Source organism: Triplophysa dalaica, chromosome 24 (genome assembly GCF_015846415.1).
Source record: "Triplophysa dalaica isolate WHDGS20190420 chromosome 24, ASM1584641v1, whole genome shotgun sequence".
In the NCBI taxonomy this organism is placed as follows: domain Eukaryota; kingdom Metazoa; phylum Chordata; class Actinopteri; order Cypriniformes; family Nemacheilidae; genus Triplophysa; species Triplophysa dalaica.
This window is the reverse complement of record NC_079565.1, coordinates 6,659,477-6,675,432: the sequence shown is the minus strand read 5'-3', so window position 1 is coordinate 6,675,432 and position 15,956 is coordinate 6,659,477. Positions and strand designations below refer to the sequence as shown.

Sequence of the window (15,956 nt, the reverse complement as noted above, 5' to 3'; positions counted from 1 at the left end):
GACAGTCGTGGGTCGGCAGGAGTGTGCTGATAAGGAGGCGGGGGCTGCAGGGGTTATGGATTGGCCACAGCTGCAGGGACGAGTGGTCAGCCCAACAGACAGCTGAAGAATGGAAAGGAAATGACTAAAATAAACTGCTTGTGATGTGTGCGGCCTCGTTCTGTGTGCTTTGCTGCTAACACATCTGGCCCGTGAGATGCACACCCTGTTGACGTAACGGACATAAATATTTAAAGCGCTGCGAAGGTCGGAGGTTTGATTTGCGGCAGTGTGAGAAAAGTTTGTACAGTGCGGTGTCAGAAAAGGAATGGATAATGACGTAATGGCTTGATTTTGTAAACTGATATTCTTGCCATACAAGAATGAGAGACTTTATATTTTAATCGCATCCACAGAGTTCTCCATGGAAGGTGAATTCATGAGACAGGTACAGTGTGAGATAAGAGATGTGGGTGGTACCGTGTGCCCTCCGTGTCCACACAAGTGCCTGGTCATGGTTCGACAGGAATGTTCTTCGATACGCTCTGATCATGAGTCAGCAGCTGAGGATGAACAAGTTAGCGTGTGCACGCACACTCATAAACAGGAATGTTTCATATGATCCTGCGCAGGTCACTGGGGCTCCGTGGGAAAGGTTAGAAGCTCTGTTTGTCTTACCATTGTCAACAAGTTCCACTCTACACGGACCTGAGATCAGTGTGTCATGCTGTAAGGCCTGGAAGTACCTAGCATCTCTGAGCTGTTTGTTTAACCAGTGGCTTAATGACCTAGAAATGTCAAACCACAATTCCTAGTGCTTTGAAACGACAGTCAGCATTCTGCTATCAGTGCACTTAGGTCGCTTTCACATTTGAAGTTGAGTTCGGAACGGGGCGCGGTACGCATGAAAAATCACGAATGTGAATGCTGTCAAGCGAACTCGGGTACGCACCTGGCTACCGAACCCTAGACTACCTGAAGATGGTGGTCTGAGTTCGGTTGCTCTCGAACTGTTGCGGGGTTCGCATTAATATGAAAGCAACAAAGCCCGTGTGCACACTTGATGAGGAAGTAAAGTGACCTGCGCACGCGTTTAAGCCGATTACAATGTTTTTCCTTCAATAAATGTTTTCTGTCATGCGCAGTGCACATTTTTGATAACGTAAGACGAGTTGAGTTGAGTTGAGTCTGAAACCAAACCAAGCCCAAGGGGGGCGCCGGGAACAATTGCACTCAAGTTCGGACCACAGCAAACGAGCCCAATCTGAAAACGCCCTTAGTGGTTCAGAATGCATTTATTGACTTTCTACAGAACACAAACAGAGATATTTTTAAGAATGTTGGTAGTCGAACCATGGCGGTGCCCAGTGGTTTCGTGTCCGTGCAATAGAAGTGAATGGGTAGCGCCGTTGTACGGTTACCGACGTTCTTCAAAATGTCTTATGTTGTGTTCTGCAGAAGAAAAAAAGTCAAGTGACAAGAGGTGAGTAAATTATGACAGAATTCTCATTTTTGGCTGAACTATCCCTTTAAACCCTTTTCTGAGAATGAACAATGTAGTACCACCACACCTCATCCCCCATCCCTGGCTTTGACCTCTCCTCTTCCGTCTGCCAGTGGGGTCCGGCAACAGTTCCCTTTACGAAAAACAGGGCTTGACCCCGGCCCTGCGAGTGGAGGGTGCAGAGTGTTTCATGTCGAGTCAAGCCGAACTGAGAGGGTACAAGCAGCTCTTTGTGGGACAGAGGTGGCTGGGTCCGGTCCAGAGCGACCATGCAGCTGTTCAACGCTGACAGCCGCTTCAGTTGCTCTCCCTATGTGTACATCTGTGTGTGTATTTGTGCTCTTGTTAATTGAGAGCGGACATGTTATTGATGCACCGATGTCAAGGTCAAGACACAGAATTACCCTGTTGCATCAAGGTATTTGTGTCTACCGTATACCTAACAAGAGCTTTATTGGGAAGACTTCTCTCTAGTTAGCTCACATTCATCTTGTTAAACCATTTTTTTCTGTCCATGTCTGTTATATCAGTAGTTGCAGGTCTGACAACATAAGACGCAGATAATCGTTCACATTTAATATTGAATAGCCTCATCAATTTTAAAAAGGAGAAAACACTTCACATGACATTTGTTATTGGCAGTCGTTGTATAGAACAGAAGTGTGTGATCCCTTTTAAATAGGATTTTGACATTTGTGTGTTTGTGTTTATGTGGGTGGATGGAACCTGTATAACTGATCAAACAGAAACTTTTACTGTTGTTTTCTTGCGTTTTGCGTCTGACGGTTACAAACAGTACGGGTTGGACTTCAGTAGAAACAGAAGATAGAAACCGTTCTTTCTTGCCTGAGCCCTTAAAGTGATAGCTCGCCCAAAAATGAAAATTGTGCCATCATTTACTCACCTTCTTCTCATTTCAAACCTGCGTGACTTACTTCTGCAGAAAACCAAAGATATTTTGAAGGAAGTTGGCAGCCGAACAGCTTGCGCAACCATTCACTTCTATTGTATGTACACTAAACCAATGCAAGTGAACGGGTGCCGGTTTACCAAATATCTTCTGGTCAATTTTTGTCTGAAATGCAAAGTACTGTTATAAACCGATGTAGATTTATAGATGATATAGATTTGATATATTTACATAAATCTGTTCCGTACAACAGCACTGTAGCTTATATGATATTACTTAAGTAACTACTATATAGTTTTTCTTTGGTCGTCTTATCTTGCCTGGCCACCAAGTGACCTAGAATTGTCATTGCCTCGCCATCAACATAATAATAGGTGCATAATGCATTTCAAGTTCTTAAGAAAACCCCACAAAAACTGCAGAGGAATGTCTTTTCATGAACTATTGATTCTTTTCTTTTTTTGCTTTCCCTTGTTCTCTCCCTCTCCTCTCTTTTCATGCTCTTGACAAGGTAAAACAGTCCCCTCAATGCTATCCCAGCATGCATCAGCACCAAAGAAACATCTGCGTGACACTGTCAGCTGTGAACAAACATGGCTCTGAAGTCCGCACAGGATACAAACAGAAACAGACAAAGACGTTAAGAGGAAGTGATTCTCCCTTAATCCTCCATGTACTCTGCGGACTGAAGCTAAATGGGAAGGTAAACCCTCCCACTGGCAGAGCGGGAAGAGACCAAAGACGCACTCCGTCCTCCCAGTGTTGGGCACTTGTTTACTCAGCTTTTTTTTGTCTACACATATATCAAAGCGGTTGGTTAGAAAGGAATATTGGAGGCATTGAAGAGGTGCGTTTGGACTTGATGCCAGTACTCACTTTTGACGCCCACCTGGAGGACACTTGTGAACGGCTCTAACCACACCCGCAAAACAACAAAGAACAACATTCCGTTCATTATGTAAAAGGTCTTTTTTCCTTTTCAAAGGAAAGAAAGACAGAATTAAGATTGACAAGTTTTGAGTAGAACATGATCGATGTCTTTCGTCTTGTCACATTTAATAGCTTTACCTACACTGACCGCCATCTTAAAAGCCCCAATATAAACATTCAATTTAATACCAATTTGTAAAGAAAGTCTATCTTTTACTTTTTTACTATTGCAAAATATGAACCTGTCATGTGTATTTTGGACAAATTCGAAAGTCTCTCTTGAGAAGCAGGCTTGTTGATATGTTGGAGTATTCAGAAAGCAAACTAGCTCCTATCTTTTTTCCTCTCTCTCTTTTATAGACTACATTGTGCTAGATTTTATCCCGGTTACATATTAGAGATAACAATATGCAATACCTGAACAAAAATGTAGCATGAATGTTGAAATAGCCTAAGTTAGCACTAAGCAAGCTAGCCAAGCTATAAACACAATGAATAGAAAGTATTTCATTCAACAATTTTTAGCCTTAATAATATGATGTCATGTATAATGTAAACCATATTAAAATATTTTCATTATTATGACTAAATAGGTTGAATATACTAAATAATATCAATTGTAAATAGCACATCATCCTTGACAACAAATCTGAGTGCCGTTATATTATTTGAATATCCATTCTGATTGGTCATTTATTATCCAATGAGAGGCCTTTAAGCTGTATGTCATTCATTTCGTTCTTAAAATCCATAAAAATCCAAATAAAAAAACACATGTTCCACTTTGCTATACACGTGACGTTAGTTAATTAAACAACAGTTTATGTCGTTTGTCACATTCATTTCTCATACGTTTTGCAAGTCACATGTTCTGATTCGTCGACTACGTTATGGTTTTCTCAGCAGTCAGGAGTCAGCAGTCAAACGCAAATGCACACGTACACAATTCACACCCACACTGGTTAACAACGTAAAAGAAACCACAGCATCACTCCTTTGACTCTTTCTGAGTATCTCATCGCTTTCAGTATTATATTTTTCATCGCTTTCTCAAAGTGGACCAATTGTGGGAACCCCTGCTTGTCATGACATCCGCTGCAATGGGACAGTGCTGCAAAGTTTGTGCTAAGTCAGCACTCGGAAAGAAACACACTCATGCCACACCTACGGCTTTTCTTAGGGCGGGCAAATCACATTGGGGGTTATCGCATACGCCTTTGTACAGTACTGGTTGTTGGTTGACGGTGACAATTGCGTTTTGAGACGAATGTTAGCTTAGCATTTAGCATCGACTCTTGATTTTGAAAAGCTGGGAAGATGTGACTTATGAATGGCAAAGATGTGTGCTTGTATCTTTTTCAATTTTTGTGTCTTCTTGAAGTGGATAATTTAACCAAAAATGTAACTTTAACTTTCATAAATTACCCTCCTCCAAAACTGTATAAATTTCTTTATAAGATTTTAAATAGCGCCCTAGAAGCTTTCTTGTAGCTCAGTGGTAAGAGCATTGCGTTAACAATGCAAGGTTGTGGGTTCGATCCCAGGCGATTGCATAGGCCTAAGTATAAATGTATAGGATAATTCAATGTAAGTCGTTTTGGATAAAAGCGTCTGCCAAATGCATAAATGTGAATGTAAATGTAGAACTGATTTTTTAATTCTTCAAAATATGTAATTTTGGGTTCAACAAAACAAAAAAATAATACACTCATGTTTCCTACCATGCTAGTCAATAATATGCCAGATGTGAGTTGCCGACATATTTCCAAATATCTTTGCTTTCGTTAAAACTATGGAATTTTGGGGTGGAGTATCCCTTTAATGCTGCTTGTAAAGCTCCTTATCGAACAATAACTAAACAAAAAATACTTTTCTTATATTGACAAACGACAGTAGGACTAGGAATGCTATACACTTATACGAATTGTACCAATTCCAATTATTGGCTGTTTGTTGCATAGTCCCACCCATTTCAGAACTCTGCCAATAAGAACATAGAGAGGCCGGGTTTTCAGTCGAGACGGTGAGTGAAAGCCCAATGTTCAATAAAGATTTTTTGTCTCATGCAAATGATCCCAATGATACTATTGTAAAGCAAAGATGTGTTAAGAGCTTGTTCAATAGAAATGGATTTTCGTTTCTATTTAAATTAACTGATCCGATATCTGCTGTAGACTTCCATTGAAGCTCTGCTTATTGCAGCTCATGCATCCATTGAATCGTATATTACAGTAGTGTACATTCAATCGAATCAAGTTAATTGAATAAACAGGACTTTTTTTTGTTTACTACAGCAAATGCACTAAGAGCCATGTTTAGTTAATAGATAAACATCACATTTGACCAAAATCTTAAAGGTGAGTTTTTATGTAGCCTGAAAGCAGATACTATATCAATAACCCAAAAAGTCCCTTTTCACTGTTGTACCACCTGTGCAACATATGAATGAAAAAGGAAATTGTCTCCCTTTTTTCATTATCAAATCAGGTGGTTTCATTGAAAGAACCCTGGAAGAGCGATTGAACTTTATATCACGGCTGAAAGACACATACAACACGAAGTACTCGGGTTTCAAAGACATTTCTGGGCGATAATAGGGCTCCTTCTAAGTGAAACAGGAACAATGAAAGAACTTTAGTCTCACATCATTTATCTCCCGAGTTTCCTGAGCGACTGAAGCCTGGGATCTGCTCCAGACATCTGCCCATTCACACGCTTTTGTATGCGTACTCCTTGCTCACTTTGTTCACATTGAAATATGTGTTTTGACAACTTCACATCTCAGTAGCTTTAGGGATGTGATCGCTCTCCCCCCTCGCTCCTGACTTCCTCTAACCGTGTTGAGACTCTCACGTTCATACTCACCAGGTGAGCCGGGCCACGTCTATTATGGGTAAAGCTGACCGGTTTAGACCGATTAGAGATTTGAATATAGAAAAACCTCTGCACGGTGAATCAATGAGAACGAATTACGCCCAGTGATGGCAGTGTTTGTTTGCATGTATCGTCTGTGTTGTTCTAGCATTTGATTCACTGAATGAATTATGCAAACCAATTAACGTCACAAAATTTGAACTGAACACAATTTAACTGGGTATGAGAGACACGGCTTACTTTTACATATCCTTCACTGCAGTCTTGCAATTGGTTTTAGGATGCTTAAACTGACCACCATTTGATGAATTACTGTTGCTGTTATTCCTAGATAAACATCTGTTTAGTAAAGTTTTGATTTACTCTAAAACAAATCGGGTTGACATTGGTAAACAGGGCAAATTTACTGTTTTGCATGAAATGGAAGACACTGACAACACAGCTATTAATCATTTAAAAAGTACAAAGTTTAATAAAATATACTACTTTTCAAATATTTTCAAAACCAAGCAACAATCATAAAGTGCAACTAATAATAATTATTTATGGGAAAATATGCAGATACAAGGTTTCAGAGTACAGCCGCGATGTTAAGGAGAAACATTTATTGTGTAAAGAATAGCACTGAATTTAAATAAAAAAGTTGTCTGTAGCTTAGCCGTTTATAATGTATTTATGCAATGACAACACCTAAATTAAAACATTAACATACTGTATCTGTAATAGAGACTGTTTTGTTTTTCCAAAAATGCTTAACTCTTCTATCAACAACCTACATTTTTCCACGTCTATTTATGAGCAATACAGCGTTTCTCAAGTGTGCACAATCTTTCCATTTTCCAAACCCTTGCACTCTTAACAGCAACAAAACCGTTATAGTCTGAAAGTGTGGGGTTTCTCTCCTCTGCAACTGGCCGCCATTAGGGGATTTCCACCAATTTCAGTATAAGGAGAACATGGATTTTCCACACAAAAAAAAGATTAACTATGATATAGTACATCGCAGTGTAAAGTATATTGCTGCCGTCCGTCTGAAACCTTGTATCTCCATAGTTAGTCTATTATTATTATTCACTCTTTGTGGTTGCCAATTGGGTTTGCAAATCTATCCAATGAAAAGTATTTAAAGGTGCTTGTCAACATACAGTATGGTAATGCTTTAAAAGGTACAGTGTTTTATCCAGGGATGCGCGATCAATTATCGGCCATATTGGTATCGGCCGATAAATGGACATTTTTAATGTTATCGGTATCAGCCGATAATAATATTTGTGCCGATATATTTAAGCCGATAAATCTTTTATTAATTTCCTCTGGTTGAACTACTTCATAAGCATGCTGATCGCAGTTCAAATACAGTAAAGTACTGTCTCTCTGTCGTGATCATTTACTTAATGCTATTATCAAAACATTACAAAACAGAAAAAGTATTTATGAATGTGTAAATTATAAGGAACAAAAGCAAAAGCATATAGTTTAAATCAGACTGCTGCATAAATGCTTTCTGTCTTGAGACCTGTTAGACATGTGGCTATTGAGAACATTTTTGGGAAGAACATTTATAATTTCTTGATTAAATATACCAGAAAAATGTGAAGGTTAAAGAATTGTTAACTAGTGTAAAGTATGCTTGGTACATGATTGTCAGGGAGGGAAAGAGAACTAACTGTTACCTTGTTTTCTACGGTGAATGTTTTCAAATAAAAGCAGTTGTCTACTTTTTGCCTTTTGTTTTAGTCTTAGGGAATTGTATATTAATATCGGTTATCGTCTTTCAATGTTAAAGAATTTTCGGTTATCGTTATCGGCCAAAATGTACATATGGGTGCATCCCTAGTCTTTTCCATTTACTGAAAAACAGCGAATCTGGACATGAGGTTTGAAAGGACAGCAACGATATACAGTTTTACAGCCCAGAACCCTGTATTGTCAGTATGTTTAGATGATAAATAAAGCATACAGTTGAATTTTTTTTTTTTTTCATTTAAGGTGTTCATGGACTTCACATAGATCAATGACTGCACAGGCAGATCTCAAGTAAGTGCTGGTTTGTCTGCACAGTTACTCTTGCTTCTATAAACCTCAGAGCTAATAAAATTGTATTGCTATAAGATTTTGTAGATAGCGGTTTTGTAGATTGGTGGATATGAGGTGATGCTGTTTAGTCTCTATGCAATAATACATGCATCGAGATGTTGAAAGATTTAGGTTTATTTGAGGGCATACAGGAAGCAATTTACCATGAAACAGGAAATACCTGCTGCCAACGTGATACATTTTGTGGCGAGCGATACACTAATACCTGTAGGATATTGACCTGAAGTGAACGTGTTTCTGTGGTTACCAGGACATTAATTTAATCCATTTGGTGTTTGTTGGTATTAAGATAGATAATAATTGTGGTCAATCCAATGGATGAAACAGAAAGATTGTTTCCGTCTGTCTGGCATAGAATAATACTTTTGTACCCCATCATGCTTCAGTTCAAGTTTTTCTGCATTTCCCGCCATGGCCTAAATTCACTTTGTTTCACGTCACATTATGAACGGCGGTATTGTGTTGAATGTCATTATTTCCATAAATGCACATGTGTATAGGGTCACTTCTTAAGGAACAGGTGTTGCTGACAATGGTATTTTCACTTTTTCCTTTGCATGAGCTATGAACCTCAGGTTTGAAAGCATTCTTTGGTGGTGATTTTGACTCAGATATTGCAGCAATGGATGTATCACAAGTTCAGTATAAATAGTGGAGGTTAAGATCAGTGTCCAGTCACTTCACAGTACATTTAAATTCATTATCTATATTTAAATGCTAATTTAAATTAATTCAGATTTTAGGAGGTTTATATTTGAACATATTTAACTGCTACTCTGAAAGCACTGGCAAAACACACTATTTCCTTTTTTAAGCCTTTGACCTTTAGGCTCTGACCTGCGCATTGGCCAAGATTTTTACCATGAACACATGTTCTCAGTATCACAAATGATCTGATACTTAACTGTGTCGAACCACTGAAACCTGAATTACAGTTGAATTCCTGTAAATGTTCACATGAGGGGTTTCCATGCTATTTATAAATCTCATTCATTACAAAAACCCTTCATGTCCTCTTGCATTACTTGTACTGTTATTCTCTTTAAATCCATAACCATTAGTTATGATAGAATTCAGTGTAGACAACAAAGATGGAACATATGGCACAAAGCTCATTTCATGTCCGTGTGACAATACAAGAACAAAATAAACGTCTGAGTCATTGTTTGAATTGTGGTGAAGATGGTGCTACTTTAATATATCTGTGCGTTATAGTTGCTTATAGGTTGAAATGCCATAGCTATGTGACAACGTTGTGGAGTAACTAAAATGAGCTAACTTTGCTACTTTTGTTTATAGTTAAGTCTTCATATAGCATCAGGTAGAATTTTACATGTGGTAATGAATTTGGAAAAAATTGTACATCAGTGTTTTATGCTGTAGTTAATGCAAACACAATTTAGCACATGAATGCAGTATCTTAAAAAATCACAAGTACGTAATCTAAAATCTACTTGTGCTGGTGCTTGCGTCTCATTTGCAAAAGAACCTCTGGTGAGAACGACTTGGCACTTCTGACATGAGTATACACACTTGAACCCTTTCAGTTCCTGGGATCAGGTCGATACAGCTGCCTGCTACAGCTGAGCTCTAGAGAGCTGGTTTCTTAAACCCTGCTCCATTCTGGTTGCCTGTTCTCCTGGAACTCTTTAGTGTATGTTTCCCAGTGGTCACATCTCCCTGCGGTTCAGACATGCCACCCAATCTACTGCTTATTGGACCCATCTGTCTCATTAGATTATGTCTCATTGCTTTTACTGTTTTAAATGTCGGATTTGGAAACCAGCCTGTATCACTTCCTTTTCCATTAAATACAGTAGCGGTAGGGTTGCAATTAATAGGGTTGCAAATTTTCTTAACACGGTTTAGGTTTCTGTCATGTGTGCTTTGATAGAAGAGGGACATTTTGGCCCCGGTTTCACAGACAAGGCTTAAGGCTAGTCCCAGACTAAAATGAACATATGACCTGTCTTAACTGAATATAACTTGCCCAGAAATATCTTAAAATATATTAGTGCCAATGTCTTGTCTCAAGAAGCAAGTTTTTTTTTATAATGCAACATAGATTTCTTAATTCAACTAAGGCATAGTCCTGGCTTAAACTAAGCCATGTCTGTGAAACCGGACCTTTGAGGGTTTTTTTTTCTCAATTTACACGTTGTCTTTAAAATTGGGTGCACTGTTTCACAAGGATTAGCCCAGATGTAAACATTGGCAACTTCCTGTTTGGATGCTTTTCTTTTGAGTCTTTGCCACCATGTTGAACCACCGTCACTCTCAAATATACATTTCAAAATGTTTCATTTATTCACATCATGAGCATACGCAAACATACCAAGATTAAGGCTGTCAGATGTTATTAAATTGATCATTTGTTGACGAATTATTCAAATTAATTGCAATTAATCAAATATCCAGTAATATTTCCTGTGAAATCCCCCAAACCACAAATTAATAGACATAATATTAATGTTGCAGACAAAATGATTTACATATAATCCATTAATCTTTATTTATTCAATTTTATTTAATTATGAAATTTGGTCAATTTGTAATTGTCTCAAAAATAATTGCTGTTTTTTGTCCCAAAAAAATTCTATGTCTATTATGACAATACTGTAAAAAATCTTAACAATCACTATAATATGACAATAACAGATAAGACCGTCTTGAGACGGTTAGTTAATAATTGTGACAGACCTATTTGTCTTTTTTTATTGTTAAATTTATTGTCTTCGATCTAAAAGTCGAAATTGCACATTTTCGTTAATATTTGGCAGCTTTTTTCTCTGAGTTGTTTTATTTCATTAAGACATTGTACCAAATGACTGCGTTAAAATGATAGCCCTATTAAAAACACACAAATGTGAATATCTAGTGCCCTGTTTGTAAGTGCATAGCGACTGAATGAAGGAAACATCTGCCTGCATGTTGCACTGTCTACACCAGATCACCACAGTCAACTTACAGAGGGAGAACTGCTGCACGGCAGCTGTGTGCATGCATCTGTTTGCGAATGTGTCAACCAACTTTTTTCTCTCTCCTCCACCAGTTTGTAGAACGCAGTCCTTACCACTCGCCATCAGCTTGGTTCTGTGCTCATGTGGGCCGTCAGTGCGGATGCAGATCGCGTGCCTTACAAGACCCGCACGCGCATGCAGTTCCTGTCTGGCAATTTTGGTTAGATACAGTCAGTTCCCTTGAGCGTTTTTGAGTTCGGTGCAGTGATGGTGGGACTTTATGTACAGGAGAATGATTCTGGCCTTGCAGTGTGGTGATGTATTACATGAGGGCCAGCAGGAGTGCTGATCAAGGCTCACTTTCATCCTTGTTCAAACTGTTCTCACAAGAAGTTAGAAAGCAAAACTGAAAAAAAACACACCTGTAACATTGGAGCATAGTTTGAACGGAGACGTACAGTATCAACCAGATGTTGTTTCACTGATAATCTTGCATATTTGCAAATATGATTTTTCTAAATGCATTAATGAATTATTAAACACACAATTAGACAGAAAAAACTGAAAATGGTCTTTGGAATGGTCTTAATTTTTTCCGCGGCTGTATATTAAATGCAACATTGTATCTATTTTAAGTGTAAGTGTTTATTTATGTAACATTATTATATGGTTTGTGTTATAAAATCATTTCAGAGGTAAAAGATGTTACCGGTGTTGGTGCTCTGACAACTCTCCTTTCTAGCAGCCGTATAAATAGTCAAGCACGGGTAGGAGTAGGACTCGATTTGGCATCAAAATAACAACATCCCATCGCCAAAAGGGAAAGCACACGCCTTCTGCAAACAGCGGAAAGTCAAATCGATAACTTCCTGTTTTTAGTCTTTGAGGATAAAGGATACGGTTTCAGGTCTCTGGGTTGTCTGTAGTATTAATATGCCTCTCTATACACTTATAGAACCTTATGAGAACTCAACAATGAATCAATCGAGAGATCGCGTGGAAAACGTGTATCCCAAACACGAGCTTGCAGTATCTTGTATCTTCAGCATAAAGCCAGAGCAGCGGAGGTGTGTGACGTGAATGCATAGAAGACAGGAACCTGAGATTGAGCTTTTGAAGTGTCAGTACGGGTTTCAATTGCTAAGGAATTGTCAGGCATTATAACCACAAGTCTGTCCCGGGATCAGCGCTCAAAGCGAGGGTGTGGGCAACTTTCTCAGGTGGAGAGTTGCGATTGTGCGCATGAATCGAATCCCAAACACGAGTATAGGAAGCGCTCGAGTATCGGAAATGCTCGAGTATCGGAAACAGATCAGCAGCTTTGCCCCATGGCCTGTGCCGTGCTGATGACTTTGGGTTTCTATGGTTACCAAGGGGGAAAGCCCCAGCAAATGCATGCGTGACAGCATTCATAAGTATCAATTAAGGATCACTTGTCAACCATGATGCTCTAATGCCGTTTAAAACAGTTGAGCTGTACAAAAAGCACCAATGTTTTTACTGATGAGACTACAGATCTCATCACACATCTATCAGATGTCTGTTTCGATCTGTTTAGTTAAGGTTAGTTATGAAGTGTTGATGATTAAGTGTTGTGCTCAAATGAAAAAGTGACCCCAAACTTTTAACCTGTAGTGTAACACAACCAGAAAAGATTGATGTTGGATAGTATACAAGCCCTTTCCAGCTACGTTCAGAATCTCTCCGAGATGGGAACTGGGAAGGACGGGCCCTCGGTCCCCTAACAGGCTCAAGAGCACCAGCGTACATACCAACTTACTGATGGTTAACATGTCCCCGAGCGAGGGCTAAGCAGCGAGCCCACCCAGGTCTGTCGGCCCGGCGCAGTCTACCTTCCGCGTTCCTTGTAGGGTCCGACCGTGGATCAAGGGCAGGCCGTGCGTCTGGGGACCCTGTAATTAGTGTACGGGCCTGGCCATCACTTTCATGCTCTGGCCCAGGAGTGTAATTTCATCAAATGCTATTTCCTGCTGATAAGACCAAAACATTCTCTTTTCTTATATTTAGGATGGGGAGGGGGAGTGGATGTAACGGGGAGTGATTGACATAATTTGGACTAAAGGAATGTGAAACTGTACCAACGTTAGCTGGTACCGTGTTAGTTTTGCCTGCAAAGTGCGTAGGTCACGTAATGGCTCATCTGCCAACATGAACGCACCATGCTATGAGAATAGACTGTACTTCATTGTGTTTGGCCATTTCCATCGAAACTCCGTCCTCTACCCCTTTAATGGCTTAATCAGGCCCGTATTACACTATTACTTTACTCACCCAAGACCTTGCAAATTGTTTCCAGCTTTAAGGAAAATCAGTTAAGATAGTTTGCAGGCCCTGATAGGCAGTGGATTTTAATTTACCATGGCTGGTCTTTGTTCCCTCTTCCTCGGTTTTGTGTTTAGACTACAGAGTCCATGAATGCGATATTTACCTTATCTAACTATGTTTGACCTCAGTAGCTTAATACTTGTGGTTGGCATTCCCACAGTATTATGTAGCATGTGAAATGGCATGGGTAGAGGAATAAGTTCAAAAAGATGTGTCATCTTAATTTGAGACGAATGACACCATACAGGGCACCAGTCAGTCGCTGACAAACATGGTACTTCCTTCCACGTGCCTATGTTGTGATCCCAATCATTCATAAATGTGCGCACTACGGGAGTTTTGGGACTCGGTCCATCCTGTTCACTATCTGGAGGCATTTGGCCATTAGGATGGAATGAGAAGCCATCGCAAGCTCATCTTAAGATAACGTCACGGTCTGGAGGGACGGCAACCTGAAAGCCTTTATAGCTCCCCTTCCACTGGCTCGGTCTCTCCCTTCTCTCTTTAATCTTTTCTTTCTTTTCTATGCTAATGATCTTCATTTCATTTTGTAAAAGAAGTGCATGCACTGACGTGAAGCATGTGTGAAATCGTGGGCTGTGTATTTATTTCTCTGAAGACATGACTCATTGTTTTGTGCATAATTTCCTTTAAAAAAAGATACATTCCTGATTTTAAGTATGCTTCGGTATTACTGGAAAAACAAGACACAACACTAATATAGCTTGGAATCGTGTACATACAGAGGGCTGAAGTCAACAGTATAGACAGTAAAAGCCGCCATCTTGCTTTCTCTGTTTCAGCTCTTGCATCTATCAACCCTTATGAAGGAGAGCAGACAAGTAAGGCAGATATTTTGAGTTTTCGAACCAGACCATGGTCTTTCTCATCCTCTCTGTCTCTTGTGACCTCTGTCTCTCATGTTTGTGTATGTCTTCCTGTCTTGCGCACCTTCCTCTCTAGCTCTTTCCTTTTGACTGTTTTTCACTTTATGACTGCTCTCGGCCCTAGTCTGTTCTCTATTTTCTCATGTCTTTTTCACTGCATGTCTATTTTATCTGAGCCTCAGCCGTGTATGTGTTTCGCTTCAGAGCATTGAAAAAATTCCCCTTCAGTCATCTAGCAGATTCGGCTCTCTCAGCAGACTCTTCTGAAAGCCTAACTCGCTAAAAGTAAATAGTGCAGAGGCTTTCTCATTACCTCACTGGGTATTTTTAGGTTCCTCTTAAGAGCAGATGCAAGCAAAGACCTATAACTCAACAGCACCACGAAAAAACACAGGCAAATGAAAACAATGATGCTCTGACTACACGGGGCCTACACGTAACTGCGTAGAATCAAAAACAAGATCTCCGTTATCTCAGCAGTGAGATTAAAGAAGAGCAAATTCTTTTTGTACTACAATTGTTTCTCTTGAGAAAACAAGCCTAGTAATTTGACATGCCTCCTTTAGAGATTTAGAAGAGATTGCAACATTGTGGGGCTTTAATATGTCAGTATGTTTTTTTTAAGCCGAATGTGATTTGTTATACAAATAATTGTACAGCTTTATACTATATCAATGTATATTAGTGCCTTCTCTAGATGTATGTATATATTAATGTATGTGCCTTCTCAGGATTTTTGAAAAAATCTCAAAACTGCTATTTGATTTGAGCATCCTTCTCGAACTGGTATGAGAAAACCATGCTTGTATTCAGTAGTTGGTGAATTTTTCTTCAAATATTTGTACTTTATTTTAGAGAAACATCTGATACTAAGTAGATAACGAATGCTGTTGTCTCCCTCATTTATGCTATGCAAGAGCATCTAAACAAATCATTTTCCTATCGGAGTTGAAATTTTAACTAAATCGTAACCTTTGCCATTGTAGTGTTGCTCTGTTGTTTCTTCATCACGTTTGAAATCAGGCAACCTCACATGACTGTGATGCAGAAGATGACCGTGAAATGTTGAAAGAGTAGGTAGCATGAGATCATGAAAATGACATTTCGTCCAGTCTGTTATGTTGCCATGTTTGAAAGTAAGCTGTCCAAGTTGTAAGTCCGAAGGTGAATAAATAACAAAGTTATTTGCATGTAAAAATGGGAGTCAACTCTGAATCACACAAACGAGACATTGAATAGTTCACCTGCGTATCTACGTCACTATACATAGTCCCCGCCTACGTTTTGCTGAGACTGCCGGGAAAATGTATCTCTCCTCCCCCAAACACTGTCGCTCGTTCGTGATGCATGTGTATCATGTCTAGAACCTGTGTTCTACGGTGTGACACAGTCGGTCTTATTTCAACTACCAAAGGAAGAACGTCTGAGGGAAAAATGGTTACAATTCATTTTCCCAACGATACCAAAGG

At 39.3% G+C, this 15,956-nt stretch overlaps 1 protein-coding gene across 1 annotated transcript in view; it reads left to right on the top strand.

Moving 5' to 3' along the window:
• Positions 1-15,956, top strand: part of ccnd2a (cyclin D2, a) — a 126,840-nt gene that overhangs the window by 71,811 nt on the left and 39,073 nt on the right. The window contains exon 2 of the mRNA XM_056739450.1: positions 8,187-8,234. Coding sequence (XP_056595428.1) covers positions 8,212-8,234 — 23 coding nt within the window. The 5' untranslated portion in view covers positions 8,187-8,211. The remainder of the gene's footprint in view (positions 1-8,186; positions 8,235-15,956) is intronic.